Source organism: Amphibalanus amphitrite, unplaced genomic scaffold (assembly GCF_019059575.1).
Source record: "Amphibalanus amphitrite isolate SeventyFive unplaced genomic scaffold, NRLGWU_Aamphi_draft 000401F_arrow, whole genome shotgun sequence".
NCBI classification, from domain to species: domain Eukaryota; kingdom Metazoa; phylum Arthropoda; class Thecostraca; order Balanomorpha; family Balanidae; genus Amphibalanus; species Amphibalanus amphitrite.
Window position 1 is genome coordinate 441,780 of NW_024881895.1, and position 16,940 is coordinate 458,719.

A 16,940-nucleotide genomic window follows, 5' to 3' on the forward strand; every position below is an offset into this window, starting at 1 on the left:
CGTTTTGTACATACTTACCTGGTTTCCATGGGCACTTTGAGTCATACCGGATTACGGAAGGATTAGGGTTGTAATTCCGACCCGTACGGCGTACTCACGGAACCCATGTTTTTAAGTGGATTAGGTTTCGAATGGCTCTGTTTTATCGGCTGAGAATAAAAAAGTATCGGAAATTACGGTAAGCAGGCTGTAATCGCACATACGAGTATCCTTTATTTCACTGATTGGATCAGTGAAATAAAGGATTAGTGCGATTACAGCCTGCTTTCCGTAATTTCCGATACTTTTTTATTCTCAGCCGATAAAACGGAGGCATTCGAACCCTAATCCACTTAAAAACATGGGTTCCGTGAGTACGGGTCGGAATTACAACCCTAATCCTCCCGTAATCCGCTATGTCTCAAAGTGCCCATGGAAACCGGGTCAGTGTCACCCTTACTACATCCTGAAAGTTTCATATCGATTGCTCAACAGCTGTAGCTTTGGTGCAAGTGCAAACTTTTTCGGAGGTGTCGTCACTTAACCTGGCCTGGTGACCTGACCTTAGGTCATCTGGAGTCAGCATTTTCACACAACATGCGCAGAATATGGGAGAAAAGGTATACAAAATTTGGCTTTGCTGCGCGCCGCCGTTTTCTCGTGATCTGTGCAAAACCACAGGGGGGTTGAAAGCACCCCCCCCCTGCAGTGCGCTATTGTTAAATGCAATGCAACACAACAGTTTTTCGAACACACCGCACCGCACTCACCTCACACAAGCCGCACCGTCCCGGTACACCACACCAGAGCAGAATGAATCGAGCGCCACAAACTCGACCAAGGTCAGGTCGGGTCATCAGCGGGGAGCCCGGAGCACGGTACTAATGGTCTCCGCACACCACGCGACTCTCCGCTGTTCGAAGGTCACGGGGATGTTTGACCTCCCCAGATCCAGATCGGTGGCCGAAGCCTGGCCAGCGGCAACACGTTGCTATAATTTCCGCGTTGTGCAGGGTTCAGCGGAAAGTCGCATCCCGAATGGACCATGTGTGTGGAGACCTTAACCCAGAGTTGCGCCAGCTCGCAGATCTGCTCCGGAGAACAAACTAAACATATAGACGCAGTGGCGTCGCCACGGATTTTCGACTAGGGGATCTGGTCGGACGGTCAGTCAAAGTAATCCCCACCAAATACTGAAAGCTCCTCGGATTTAGACAATTTTATTTTGGGAATACACCAAAATCGTTTTTAACCCTATTCCTGGCGGGCTCCGCCGGGACAAGAAACTGGCGGGGGGGGCCGATTCGGCCCCCCCCCCCTGAGATCTCGAGAACGAAGCAAGATAGCGACAAGCGGTAAACGGCATCGGATACGCACGGCCAAGATCTACAATTTTTACAAAGGTCATTTTCAGGTCAGGTCAAAGATGACGTCACAGGGGTCGAAAAAGTCAAAATGGCGGCACTAGATATGGAGAGAGTTTTTCTCGAATAACTTTCGAATTAGTCAAGATAGGAACTAACTAAGGGCATCATCGTGATCCTCTTGTCAATCCGCATCGAATGATATATATGTTGACCTCGAAAGGTCAAGGTCAAAGGTTGACCTCAGGTCACGTGACCTCGAGGTCATCATGTATATCATTCGATGCGTCTTGACGAGCTGAACACAATGAGACCATCCACGCGTCTGTATCTTGTTCCTGTACGGAGTTATTGGCCAAAAACCTTTGGTGACCTTTGATGACGTCACATGACCTCACAGCTGCCCAACAGCAAAACAGACCTCAAGGTAGTGAAGGTTGATCGTATATGAAGTCATGTATGGTATATGGGGCCATTCCGACCCGTTTTAGTGGTAAAAACAGGGAGTTGATTTTTCCCCCATTGACTTATAATGGGGAGGTCGCGAAATTGACCTGACCTTAGGTCACCGATATCAAAATTCCGAGATATACAAATTGCACATACTGGTACCCTAACTAAACCCTGAAGAGAAGAAATTGATCGGTCAAAAACTCTAGCTCTGGCGTGATTGCAAACTTTTCTGAGGTAGCGTCACCAAACCGCCTCTGGTGACCTGACCTGAGGTCAGATCAACTCAAAATTTTCAGACATGTTGCGTAGAAGCCTTTTAGGAAAAGTCAGAAAATTTGAGCTTCCTAGCTCAACGCGTTTGGGAGATATAACCAAAAAACCTCAGGGGGGGCTCCTGAGGCCCCCCCCCCGCCAGGAATAGGGTTAAAATATTTCATATTATTCTTGATCGATTTTCGTGGCCAAAAGTGTGTGGGGGGGAGGGGGGGCGTCGGACCGGCATATTTTCAAGAATGTGTGTGTGGGGGGGGGGGTCCGGACCCCTCCGACCCCCCCCCCCCCCGTTGGCGACGCCCCTGCATCGACCAGCGGTCCCCCATTCATTCGGAATCGTACCCCAATCCGAGGATCCATGCTTCCGGCGGCTAAGTGCAACGCCACAAACCCGTCCGTTCGCAAACGGCCTAGGCCATTCGCGAATGGCCGGCCATTCGCAAACGGACTAGTCCGTTTGCAAACGGACCGCCATTCGCAAACGGCCTAGTCCATTCGCGAATGGACTAGTCCGTTCGCAAACGGACTAGCCTTCGCACTTGGCCCGTAACATATATACCTACCACGTTCGTGACGGTATCTCTCGGATCGTGAATGGTGCTCGTGAAAAACGATAACCAAGTAAGTGAAAATCACATCAGGAGCATCTCCAAAAGTCTCGATGATAAGCATCACGAAAAACAGTCCCTAATCGGATGTAGGTTGAATTGTGTGCTCCGTGGAGCATCCAAATGCTCTGAATTCTTGAGAGCAATCCATCATAGCCTGTCACACTGGAATGACCACAATCTATTCCGTTCAAAGAAATATTCATGAGGAGCAGACAATCTCCCAGGGGTTCAAACAGACGATGGGCAGCTCAGAGTTTAACCATACCGCTGGAGACAGTAAACACCCCCTGCGAAAGTAGCAGCAAATTTACGACGCCCCTTACCTACCAGGAACGCTTCAGGCGGCGCAGCACGCAGTTCCAGCTCGCCCCGAGCCGTGCACAACTAGCGACGGAAACCGGGGGCTCTTACGAGGCCGGTCATTAACTCTCCATCTCATCTGTGTCAGCGGTGCCTGCCGACCGACAGCGCCGCTGACGGGAGGTCTTTATCAGGCCGCTCTCAAGCCGCCGCCGCTGATCCCATGAATAAATTAGCACCGGTTCTATTCATTAGCTGGCCGGGCACGTGACCTGGTCCGACGCGGGGAGAGACGGCCCCGGGCGCAACACCTTGACACGATCGGGAGACGCCCTGCAGAGAGCGGCATCTCGACGCGGTGGGGGAGCACGCCGAACGGGCCGAACACGTTCAGGGGGTCACTGGGAGGAGAGTGGGCTCACTCGAACAAGGTCGGCACCAGGCAGCAGCAGGACATTCAGCAGCCAATTAGCCGAGTTGATTTGCAATGTGGATTGCCGCCACAATTACATTATTTCATAATTAGGTTACAACCACGCTCGAGTAAGGCGGTCACCAAAGAAATTAGTGTGCCTACATACTATCCGTTTAAAACCACTAAATAGCTGTGTGATCATGGAGAAATGCGCCTTGGCGTTAGTAGTCCATTTACAAATGAGCTATAATAATGCATGCGTGCATCAGGAAAAAATCTAGCTCCTTATGCACTGTGCAGCTGCGTTAATTTCATCTAAGTGGTAGCTAGCAGCTTTCAGACGAGCTCTCTCCCTGACATCTTGACCGTCATTTATCTTCGTCGCCGCTCAGCAATCGGCACTCGCTAGGGTCATTTGCCCGCCTGAAGCAATCCACTGTCACTCACTGGGTGAGTCCTTTACACCCCGACAGCTTTCAGTGTCTCTGCTCTCGCAGTGCGGACCGGTTCTTCCATTAGAGCGAGGCGGTGTCAGTCAGGCGTTCCTCTCGTCCGCGTGAAGTCCGCTGCGCTGGCCGCCCCTCCCCGGCGCGCGCGCGAGGGTGCTCTAATTACAGCGCTTCTCTGTTTGTGCCGCCGTTTCGAAACGCTCAGTTCAAACGCAACCCTTCGAGCGAGACTAATCGCTCGGTCAACACCGTATTTTCATTTGGAGCGCGCTGCTGCCTGCGAGAGGGAATCCGCTGGCAGCTAGTTGGCACCGCTCGCTGATGAAAGGTGGATGGGAGGATGGAAATCGAGCGACCCAGAAGGACATCCACATCTCGAGAAACAGCTTCAGTGACGCATGAATTTGCAAAAAAGGAGTTCTTAGTGGATAACAATTCAAACAATTATTAGAAAGAACCGATTGATTTCTTATGAATCTTGGCTCCGATGGCGGCTATCAAACTTGGCGAATATATCTCCGGAACGAAATAGTGATACATTGTTCTAAAAGTTTTCGAGCGAGATGAGTAAAAAGGCTTCAAATGATAACGCTTGGACCGGTGTGAGTCTGTGACAGTGGCACTGCACGTGATGACGGCGGACAATGGCAGTGGTCGTGGCGGCGGGAGGGGGGGGGCGACTTTGAGTGGCTTCATCCGGCGGGCGGCGCGACGCACTGCCGGGGAGCAAAGAAGCCGCGGCGTTTCCGACTAGGAGGGAGGCGGCGGCGCCGCGTCCGGCCGGCCGGAACGTGTCCGACGGGCCGTGCGACGCGCCTGTCACCGCGGGCAGGCTGTGCACACAAACCGGCGGCGCGGCGCGGCCCAGAGGGGCCAGAGGAGTCTCGTCACCTGAGGAGGCCGCCGCAGCAGAGCCGCCCCTCACCGCAGAGCCGCGCACCACCGGGTGCAGTGCCGCCCCTCACCACTCCACCGCGCACCACCGGGTACCGACAAACAGCCGCCGCGGTCACCAGCGCCGCCCGTAAAGAAGCCTTATATGGGACCGGGCGGCACGAGCGCCCACTGTTTATTTGTGATGGAGAGCCGTCCTCGAGACACAGAGGACTGCGAGATGTCAAAATGGATTATCTAAACGACACAGCTCTCAGTAGCTCGGTCATACAATTACTCAAGAAGGATTTGTGACCATAAATACAGCCTACTCCGTCGCAGATATAGGGTAATTTAGAGATGATATCTGAACTGAAATGTGACGTAAGTCATGCTACAAATGAGAGACATGCAGCTGCAGCAGCGTCTCATATTTTTCCGATTCACCTTGATGATAATCCTCTAATGCAATCAACGATGACGTGGTCCGTCAGACCTATACTGTAGTAATGCATTGCCATAGATAACATGCATGAATCTATGTTATCTATGGCACTGCTTTTGCGAGCTTCCCAAATAACAACGCCGTAGCCAAAACACGCGGTCGGGAGCAGCTGAGCAGTTGACCGAGAACGGCCCAGACCGTGCACTAACCGCAGTTGTGACTTTCTGTGGCCGGGGGTAGCCGCAACCGCCTTCGTCATTCACCACATCACTACATAACTATCTGGTATCAGTTAGAGCCAGTGCAGGCCACCCAGCTGCTTTCGGTGGGGTATATAGGCAGCAGGCACATGGAGTGCAGAGCAAATAGGCACAACTGGCGCCGTGGCCATCGATATCTGCATACATATACGGGCTGGGACCACACTGTTGACCGTTCTGCGAAATAAAACATCTTTTTTCTTGCTCGTAGGCATGGTTATGACTGTGACGGTCAGCAGCAGCCTAAGCTGAACCTGGGCCCAGTCGTAGATTTATCGAAGGTTTTCGTGCTCTAATAAAATGACCAAACGTGCAGCTTTTTGTAATATTGTATTTGTATTGTATTTGCATCAGCGGTTATTGATGCCTAGCATAACGTGAATTTTGCACATCACAAATATGATCAGCGTTCAACGGTAGCGTTCGGCTCTGCATGACGGAAGTTCTAATATCGTTTCACCACTGACATTTGATCGAGTGATGCAATTTCGCGATATCAACACATGCCACTGATACGGAGCGGAATGAGTGAATCGCAATTATCTGATGACAGGCTGTACCACTGATACTTTGATTAACCGTGTCGAAATCCACGCGCAAGTGCAAGGCTTACTATAATCCGCATATGAAAAAGAAATCGGTGCCTGGCACACGCATATTTGTACTGATACGTGTAGCTGATATAATGTGGGCACGTTCAGTACTGATGCGTGCAACAGCTTTTGCACAATAAGGAAATCACCTGTTCTAATTGGTCAAATAATGCCAAGTAGCTTCCGTCGTTAGCAGTTCCAGCACAGCACTGTGGCTAATTTACGGAATCGGCTCACGATGCGATTAAGGAGCTTCCGTTCTGCACTACAACCGTGACCAATTACCACACAATCCATAAATCACTTTATAACGCCACCTGGCCAGCCTTTCCCATGGCAGTCTGACTCTACCAGCCGCTCAGGGGACCAAGGAACCTGTTAGCAGGGTAGCAGAATGGGAGGGCTAAATGAGTCGGTACAACAGAGGATCGCAATCAAACCAAACGGATCGCTTCAGTTCGCTGCTCGTCTCGCTACCAGTGTAAGATGGAATGACGAGAGGATTGGTGTCATTCCTAGATGTTCTTCGATCCTAGTAAATGGCGATGTTACTATAAGGTGATGAGGTGATGCTAAAAAGTTACTAAAAACAGCAAAACTCATTAGAAAATGCACCTGGTTGTTATGTTTAAAATGGCGCTTAAATGCTAATTTAAGGCAATAAAACTATGATTAAATGCTTAAAATCAAAGAGTTAGTTGGATTTTCAGAGCATGACGACAGTGCAACACAAAATTACTGATCATTGATTAAGAATGAAAATAAAATCTAACGAGCGCTTCCCACGATGCAAGGATATCATCTATATTAGACGAGCATAGTTACTCATCAGAACATATCATTTCAGTAAATCATACGAGCACTCGAGTTGAAAACAAGCATCGAGTCACGAGAGTTTTTCTAAAGACGTGATAGCCGGTTGTCACGAAACGCTGATATTTTGCCATCAGAATTATCTTATAGCCAACAAATAATCAGTGGCCGAACAATTACTGGGTCGGCATTTCGGGAAGCCCGACATTCTTGCACCGCAGTATCGTTGGTTTGGGCCGTTCTGATGCCGGTTCACCAGGATCTGATTATCGACACTGAGTCAGTGAGCGTCCGTGAGAATCAGATCGATATCTAACATAAAGCTCCCGGAGCCTAGCTGGGCTGCTGGAGAAACTGCACCAGCTCCAGCTTCTCGCAGCATCCGTATCCGCATCAAAATGTGTCGGGGCATCCCCGCTCCATTTAAGCATTTCATATCCTGGGCACAAATTTTCGGAGAATCTTCTCTTCACGTGTGTCCGACATTTTACTCGGGATGATTTAGTTCAACACATCATTAATCTTTTTGTTTAATAACGACTGTCTGGCCCACTAACATGTTTGGACCAATGCTAGAATAGTACAATATATCTTTCACAGAAATAGTGCACAATTTACCTGCTCGAAAATGCAAATTTAAAGCCACTTATCTTAGATCATGTCGGACACAAAATGATGCCACGCCCACAGTCGTTACACAAAAAGATCGACAATTCCCTGCTAGATCCACCATCCTAAATCGCATCACGGCAAGACCGGGAGCTATGCCATTTCCGTAGCAGAAAGTCAGCCAAATATTATTTTACATGCATTTCCACACTCTGACTGATGTGTGCGGACATAAGCAAATATTCCCAAAAATTCTCATTTTCACCCCACCACCCAATCCCCCGCCGGTTACGGCCGCCGTTTCCGGCGCCATCTCTCACCGGTATTTGGGACGAGTCTCGGCGAAATATGACCTCGTCCAGGTCACCGCAGTTGTAGTGCCTGATGAGGTCCTCGGTGGTGTACAGGGGAGTCTCCTCCCCCGCGCGGATACTCTCGTGCTGGTTCAGAGTCTGGTTTAGCGCAAACACCACCTGAAACGGGCAGAAAAACACTGCATCATGCACTCGCACAGCAAAAATGTAGGTGTAGGATATAGGATATAGGATAGGTGTATACCAGTATAACGCCTTTTGGGGCGACTAACGGAGCGAGCGAGAGGGTGGGCCTTGCACGTGCGAAATTGCGAGGGGGTACCTCCAACTGACTTGTGCACGGCACCCTACTAACCGGTCTCTAGCGATGTGCCAAATTTGGTCACAATCGGCCCAGCCGTTCTCGAGATCTGGAAGCGGCACACTGCACGTGCGCACGTGCAAAATGAGTCCCAACTGACTTGTGCACGGCACCCTACTAACCGGTCCCTAACTGTGTACCAAATTTGAGCGCAATCGGTCGAGGCGTTCTCGAGATCTGGAAACGACCCCTGCACGTGCGCACGTGCAGCAGCACCCCAACTCTGGCACATGGATATGCAGTGCCTAGTGGGTGCCTACCTACATGCCAACTTTCAGCGCAATCGGCCAAGTAGTTACCGAGATATTGCAACAATTACAAAACTGACACCTCTTCGTTTTGCACGTGGCACGTGCGTAAGGGGTCACCCACATGCATCGGGAATAGACCAATACTTGGTAGAAGGAATCAAGCTACCCTACAAAAATTACCGCGTGTAAATCGGTCAAGTGGTTGCTGAGATATAAGCCTCGCAAAAGCGTGACCACGGCCGGCCGGCCGGCCGGCCGCTCATACTCAGAAATTTCCGTTAATCTAAGGAAAGACTACGCTCGCTTCGCTCGCTCCGTAATAAGCTGTGAAAGAGATAAGAAGAAATGACGAAATATTGCTCAATCATTCGTGACACTTTGTTGAAACAGCATGCTGTTAATATTTTGCGCAGTGTTGATTCTGTGAGTTGAAACCGGATAAATAAATACACCACATTGCAACGTATCACGTTAGGTAACGTATCCAGCGGACATTATTCAGCCAAGCTCAGGAGCAGTGCATCCAAAGCTCCCATCTTCATCAGAGGGCCTGGCATGTTCTACAAAATAAGTACCCATCCCTGTCTCTGTAGAGACTGCTGTTGTTGTAGCCATGTCACATCTGACGGGCATGTGACATTTCTATTAGCGTGAATCACAACCGAGGTGCCCACCACCGGGACATCAGGAGGAAAGGCGTATATGGGAGTGGCGTAATGAGCCCATGTCTACCCGCTCCTACCGAGCCCGTTTGGAGTGTGAGACCCGGTGCGGTTGTAGCTCACGACTGCCGTCTGGCGATGTAGCCCTCCCGCACCACACCGCTCGGCGGTCAGCCGGGCCGGGCCGGCGCGCTGCAGAGTGCACGGTCTGGCCCGGCCCATCAGCCCGCTATGACCGCCCCGGGCGCACACCGAACTGGCCATCAGAGAGGCCCCGGGCGGCGCGCCGATGGATCAGAACCGACCGCTAACGACCGGCAACGAGACTGGCCGCAGGCAGCCCCGGGCACCGCGCAGAGCGAGGCAGCGGTCTCAGCCAGCGCAGAGAGGTCTCGACTCACCGCAACTCACCTCACCTCATCTAATCTCACAGGAAACGGTACACCGGCACAGCCAAAAATAGCCCGGGCGGTGCGGAGGTAGTCATCCACCGCATATTTCATTGCGCGGCGGTGATGTTCGCCGAGTGAGTCAAAACAAAGAAGACCGACTAATCACCGACTCCGTCGTCATCAGCCAGTGGCGTGCACGGGGAGAGATTGGAGCCGGCGTGTGAAGGCACGGCGCTGTGACCTCCCGGGTCCCGGAACAGTCAGCCAGGCCAAAACCGGCAGGGAGGCGGGAATATACGGCGGAAATGGAACATTTGGTGGAAGTGAAAATAGAGCAATGATGATGTAGCTGGGGTGAAAATGCTTCCATGTTTTCAAAGTTGTTGATAAGGGTTACAGCTTTACATTCATGTAGAACATTACTTTTAATTAGCTTTCTATGTTCATTCGAGCGACGCAAATTACCGATATGCATCGAATCATAAAATCGATAGAAGTTCATCGATTGACCGCCTTAGATACAATAATTGATCAACACACGGCTTCGCCAACTGAACTGATCCCAGGCAGACAATCGCTCAGCACCACACTGTGGCCGGATGAAGCGGCCGGAAACACACAGCGAAACCAAACAATCGCCTCTCGGCACGGCGTAAATCACGGGAGACAGTTGGACTGGCGCCGGGCCGCCGCTGTCACATTTATCAACAGCGCCGCTTTCTGTCGCCCCACTGTTTAAAACACAGACATAAACGCAGACTTCCCGGGAAGAAACGCCCGGCCGCGCCGCAAGTGCGCTAATGCCGCCAGAAATCACAAAATCACCGACATTCTGGAGGCTGATAATTAAATGATATGGACTGCTCAATTCCTTTGGTAATACCGACCTCGGCATAGTGACCTATAAATCGTAAAATGTCAAGATACAATATTTAGGCATCTGGAATGCATCGATCTTAAATGGCAAGGAAGGGAAGCATAGCGTCGAAAGGACCTAAATTGTATGGGGAAATATTGACGGCCGTGCATTTAAATTTAAAGCAGTTGTTTTATTGAACCTTACTCTCATTTCTCCAGCGTGCAGATAAATTTTCGCGAACCACAATACACTGTGCGCCGAGAAGCAGAAAACAATTGCCTCACATGTCTTATCTAGTACGGTCTCTAGTCCCCGGAACCATCAATGCTCCGTTTCAAAAACAATTATGAAACATCGCTCAGAACAAAGTCTCCTTTCTGTTTTCGCAGTTCTCCGCGAAGTGTTTCTATCTCATACCCTTGAAAATCGGCACTAACACCATCGCACCCGTCGCCAGAGGGCACGAGCCAGTGGCGACCGTCGCCATAACTACCCCTAATCCAACACCTCGGCCGGGAGATCGGCTCCAAATGGGCCCATCTGATTGTCGACAGTAATCCCGTGAAAATCCCCTCCGACTGGACGCGCGTCAATTCGCCTCCCTGACGAGATCGGGAGGACTCAGAGCCTGAGCGGACGAGATAGGCGAGATCGGAGCGAACGAGGGGACAGGAATCGGACATAGACCAGAAGCGAACCTGCGCAGACAGGGAGATCAAAGAGTCCAGACATATCGCATCAAGTCCAAACGGAAGCATCTGATCAGGACAATTTCTCGATTTCTTACCCTCTGCACTACACCGTTCTGCAACGTCTTCGCGCCGTCCGTGGTTCATCATCCCTGCCAGAGGATGTTCCACCAATCGGAGGCAGAATCTGACGGGTCCAGTCAGACACGCGCGCCGCGCCGGAAGTGCGGATTAGGCCGAGGCCCAGGGACAAACGAAGAGGGCAGAGGGACGGACGGGAAGGGAGGGAGAAAGAGCGTCTGAGTTGCCGAAGTCACGACGTGACAGAAAGAGTGAAATGCCAAGGAGCGTGGATAGATGTTTGGTTAATCATCATGGCATATATCGGCGGATGAAAAGAAAAGAAAAACATTGCGTGGGTCTTTCCAGGTATCCATATGATCGGCTGATACGATGCACTGCCGTCCACACAACCACAGTGAGTTGCGCACACGAGTCCGTAGGAGTGGGAGCTCACCAACGCAGACCGCCGACCTCGCCGGTACTCTCATCATCGCTGTGTAAACATCCCGTGCTTGAACTGGCGCGGGCGCGAGGAGGGGCACGCAGAATTCCAGACGGTCCTCGTCATACCATCCTCAGGGGATATTCAACATGTCAATACATCTTCAGACATTCCTGACATTTCCCGGTGACCTGCGAACATTCCAAGTCGCCTCAGTCATCGTCAAGGAAACGGTACGCGTCTGCGGCAGCTTTGGCTCGTCTGTCATCTCATTCCCATCGCCGCCATCGCCACCATCACCGCCATCGGGTCATCGGTGCATCTCTAACAAGTCTGCCATCGCGCCTCCTCTGCGCCCGTTCCAAGAGCAACAGGCAGCGCCGGGGTGGCGGTGGCCGTTCTCCCTTATCAGCCCAATCAGACCGTCTGTGCAGACGGGTCGGGCCGGGCCGCATGCCGCTCGAGATCAGCTCCGATCGCAGAGCGAACACTACCGCAGAACGTTGCCAGCTCGGCCGCCTATCGGGCCCACATCGGACCGGATCGGCGCGTGTCTGGCGGTCCGTCGTGTGTCCCTCCTCACACAATGCACAGAGGTCATCCACCAGGGCAGCGCTCCAAAAAGACTGGAGTTCGTATAGCTCAGCGTGGACTCACGCCCAGCAAAAGTGTAGGGGGTCTGCGTTCGGACTAGGAGGCGATGCCGATCAAAGCTGGAGAGAAAATATCAACGTCGAACTGATCCTACCCCTCTGATGGAGAGGATATACAAATGAAATCGGGCATGTTGATATGCGGCCAGTGGCAAGCAGCTAACAGGCGTTAAGCTGTTCTATCAGATCTCAGATGGCCAGGCGGATGATGCCTGATGTTTTCATTTTTCAAACCCGCTATCATCTCAGTCATTGCAAATGCCTCTATAGCCACAACTCAACAGGAATTGAGACAACTACGCAATAGTTAACGATCATTTAGAGGCATCAGAAAAAATATTGTATGTATACAGTCGGAGAGATGATGAAATCACAATCATTGGCGATAAATTCAAAATACTGATTCATAAAAATAAGCTGAAAAATGTCATATAGTTGCATGGTCTGAGCCGCAGGTAGACAATATCCTGTTGCTAATTGATTTGCTATTTCCAATGAATGAACTGGTAATTCAATATCGTTCTTAGTTTACACACAAACTTTAAATCTGCCGAATTGCAGTCCGGGTACTTTTTATAATGGTTTCATGACGCCTCATATCTGAGACAAGCACCAGCGACAGGGCAGACCAGCTTGCATGGCTGCGTCCTCGGTGTGGCCGCTCAGCGGTTCCATATATGACGGTGGCCGTGGGTGTGCTTTGAATAGTGACCTCATGACGACAGGGTTTGGAGAATTTCCTTCACAGAGCCAGCGTCGCCAGTTTTCCTGACAGTCTGTATCATTTTGTGGCGTGGATTGGTCCCGGACCACTGGCTTTATAACGCTGTTTATGTCACTCGCGTGCTAGTTTTGCTATCGATTATGGGGCTGAATTTCCGCGGACCATGTTTCTGTCAAAGCTGACACCCGGCCTCATGAATGTCACCGATATTTCGTCTGTTCTGGGAGCAGCTGCGACCGCTGCAACACGGTCGCTGCTGGCCCGACAGATCCGCGATTCACCTCTGAATGCGCCACTCGAGGGATGAATGTGCCATAAGGTGGCATGTGTCATTACCACGGCCAACAGCTGATCGCACTTCGCTAATAATTTTCCCAAGAAAAACATAGAAAGGAATTCTTATTGGCCAAGTGTTACAATAAATCCTTTTTCAAGACATTGATAAAGCCTTTGAGACTTCATGCGAGCTGAGAGATAAATAGGACTCAAATGACTCAAATGACTCATTTCTATCTCAGGCCGGATCAAAGCGTTTATTATGATTGCAAACATTGCATCTATCGTCTCCGAAGCGAGTTTCGGGCTGCACTTTAAACAATAAACACAAACAAGCAATTGGCAACACATCAAAGAGATAGGCAATGCCCATTGCCGATACCAAATACTTCGCTGAGCAAATCAAAAATTCAAAGATTATGATTTATTGTAAATAGTGATCCTGTGGATAATGTACTCTGCGAATCTACACATAAGTGTGCTGATAATAAATCCAGCAGGCACGTTCAGCAGTGGAAGCCCTTGGGTCACGATGTTCACATCTGATTCAGATGGTCGGCATCGAAGGACGATCACCACTCGCGTCAATCCAGTCCAAATCCGCATACTGCACATACTTCTGCAGTATCTCGCGTCCTTCTTATCAACTGACGTGCACATCGTATCTGCACACCGAATCACGACCTTGTGTTCCCACGGCAAAGGCCATCCCAAGGCTGATCTTCTGGTCATGTTCTGAGCTGAGAGAGAGTGTAGAGCATCCCGAGTTAGTCATCACTGGCTGCAACGCGGCACGAAGACAGTACCTTCTGTTGGCAGTCTCGATGTAACACTCGATGTGAATGACATGTCACACAGGCAGCAATCATAACATTACTCACAGCAGAGCGGACATATCTCTTCAGAGACACTCCGCTCAGTGTTTCCATTCAATGCCGAATGAAGCGGCATTACATCAGATGTATAGGGAGAGTATCACAAGCGAGTACTACAATTTTATGCCCCTCCTTGCACGGGTTCACACCACGGGACTACAACCAAACCGTCATAATGCCACGAGGAAGGTGCAGAGTAACCGTAAACCATGACGGCAGTGCTCGCGATGCCCGACGGTACGAGGTCGATCGCGAGTCGCGACCCGCCGGTGGCGGTGAGTGCACCCCATGAGGCGGTGCGATGACGTGTCGTCCAGCGGTGGTGGCCCCTGATCGTCAGCCCGATCACCCGTCCGGGTAAGGTTACCGGCTCTGATACACATGGCTATCGGGAGCGGTGGCGGCACATCAAACACAGATCGGCGTTATTCCCCTCAGCAGTCCCCAGGTGGGCCCCAGCTCCGGGGAAGGCCGATCTATAGACGGAGCTCCAGGGAGGCTCCGGGGACAGGGGGTTCAAATGGCATCCCTCTCACTCTTAATCCCAACATCTTCCATCGCTCCACACTCAGAACAGTAAAAAGCAGCTCGAGCCGGCCCTTTGAAGTTCCGTTTAGGTGCGGCCGGACAGCAGCGTGGCCTTTTTTGCCAAACATTGCACACTTCAAACAAAACGGCTTCTTTTCAGCCTTGCACGAAGGTTGGAGATTAATTAGCACGCGATCACAAAAGTAGCCAGCCAAAGAAGGAAAAATGATACTGGCTTAACAAGCGTAAAGGCGTAGTTATGCGCTAATTCCGGCGTATCGGGCTCCTGTTCATGGCATGTAAGTTCAACAGCCCGACATGCAGCCATGCGCACAGATATTTTAAACTAGAAGCATGCGCGTATAGCCCTTTTACTCGGCCATAACGAGGGTTGCCGTGTGCATGTGCCTCCTTAAGGCCGTTGTACACGGGCAACTACCGCCGGCAACTCTCAGCAATCGGTTGCTCGGCGACTCTGGGCAACCGATCGCCGGGCAACCGGTGGCAGCATGCGAGCAACTCCTAGCAACACCGATGAATTTGCTTTCACATTGCTGACGTCACAATTACGTCACACCGAGGAACTGGGCGACTCTCGACAACCGGCATTCCAGAGCCCACCGGCAACCGGACGCAGATGTTGTTTGAGGTTTGTGGCGTTGGATATTAAGGTTTTCTGCATATTATATATGCATCGATAGACGATATGTATTAATGATAGCTTGCCTGTGCCATCGTTCGCTAGTGATGCCACTATCTTTTTAACGCCAAAACGTGGTATTAAAAGTTAAAACAAATATCAAAGGTTGGAGTAGCTTGTGTAGGTATGTTGTTTATCTGTGGCATGGGTTGATTATCACTAAAATGATAATTAGTCCAAAGCGATTGTTTTATTGAATGGGTGCTTTCAGGGGTCATACAGCTACCTTCATGGGCGCAGAAATGCGCTACGAATATTTGCGCCTACGAAGAAATGCGAGACGAAATAATGCGACACGAATGAATGCGCCGACGAAGCTTTGCGGACGAAGAATTGCGCGACGAAGGAATGCCATACGAAGATTTGTCCTGAAATCTTCAGACTGGGCCCACTATAGCTTGCTGTGAACTCCGACTTATTGAGATCTACTCACTGATATAGGGCTCCGATATTTGGAATGAGATTTAGAACACCAATACAGGCCCAAGTGGTTAATTTTCTTTAAAACATAAGTAAAAATGGCCCACTTTCGTTATATATTATGCCCCCAGGTCCCCCCAGAAAATGGAATTAATGGGGCCCGGGGGGACGGTCCCCCACGGTTTCTCCGGCACTGATCCCCACCAATAAATCAGAATTGAGACCAATATCCAACCTCTCAAAATCCCTTTAAGATATCCTGACTAGTAATCGGCATTGAAAAATCTAAGAGGACGGTATTTTGTAAATATTTTACCTATTTGCTGCTCCATAGCTGCATGCTCGTCAGGGCATATTTTAAGGATTTTTCACTGCGTCCCAAAGGTGGCATAGGGCACACGCTTTGATCGGAAAGGGCACATTGAAAGCGAAATAGTATATAATGCAAGTGAGATAATGTACAGATACATTGTGTACTGTGCTGGTGGAGGGGCACTGCACAAGCGGGATATTGGGAGCGGGCTGTGATTGCTTTTGGCCAGTCTCGAAATCCGCCCAGTCGTAGTGCGTTCTTTATCCGCATTCAAAGGGCGGACCGGCGATTTAATGACATTTACATTGTTGTTAGTCACTCGTTTTCCTGAACGGCGTTGGGCGTGTTTGACCTTCCTTGACGCACCAAATTGTACCTATGCTTAGAGAATAAAAATGAATATGCACATGATTAAAATGTGATACATACTTCTCTTCATGCGTTTTTCACCCTTATCAATCGATTCAAAATAGAGGTTGACATGTGAAACATTGCCAATTTGCATTGAAGATACTATGTGTTTGAAATAATTAGATGACGTAAGGTCAAACAGTACCCACCTATAAGTTGTGGGATGAACGGATGCTTTGGATGCTTCGGATTTCGCTTCCTTACTGCCTATCATGTAATATAACCCAAACTTTTCCCAATGGAAGTTCCTTTGTTTAATTATTATGCCCAGAAATGTGTCGATTTTGTGCCATTTCCGGGCGCTTTGGGGGGGGGAGCATGGCCTCGTGGCCCCCTCTATATTCTCCTATGGCCAGACGGCCATGACGGCCCTGATCTGACCGTATGCCATCAAATGTCAAACTTCGCAATGATGCGATATTTTTTTCGGAAAACGTGCCGGTATCTCAAAAACTATGATAGCTAGGAGGGCGCAATCGATAGGAGAAAGCAATCGATATATCTTGAACAGCTCTTTCGTCAATATTTCGTCAGAATTGAGTTCAGATCAACGGTTAAGGCTCCATAGCC

At 50.2% G+C, this 16,940-nt stretch overlaps 1 protein-coding gene across 1 annotated transcript in view; it reads right to left on the bottom strand.

Annotated features, from left to right (window-relative positions):
- The window catches only part of LOC122390580 (metalloprotease TIKI2-like), a 65,458-nt gene that overhangs the window by 29,581 nt on the left and 18,937 nt on the right, over window positions 1-16,940 (bottom strand). Inside the window, exon 4 of the mRNA XM_043383671.1 lies at window positions 7,758-7,910. Coding sequence (XP_043239606.1) covers window positions 7,758-7,910 — 153 coding nt within the window. The remainder of the gene's footprint in view (window positions 1-7,757; window positions 7,911-16,940) is intronic.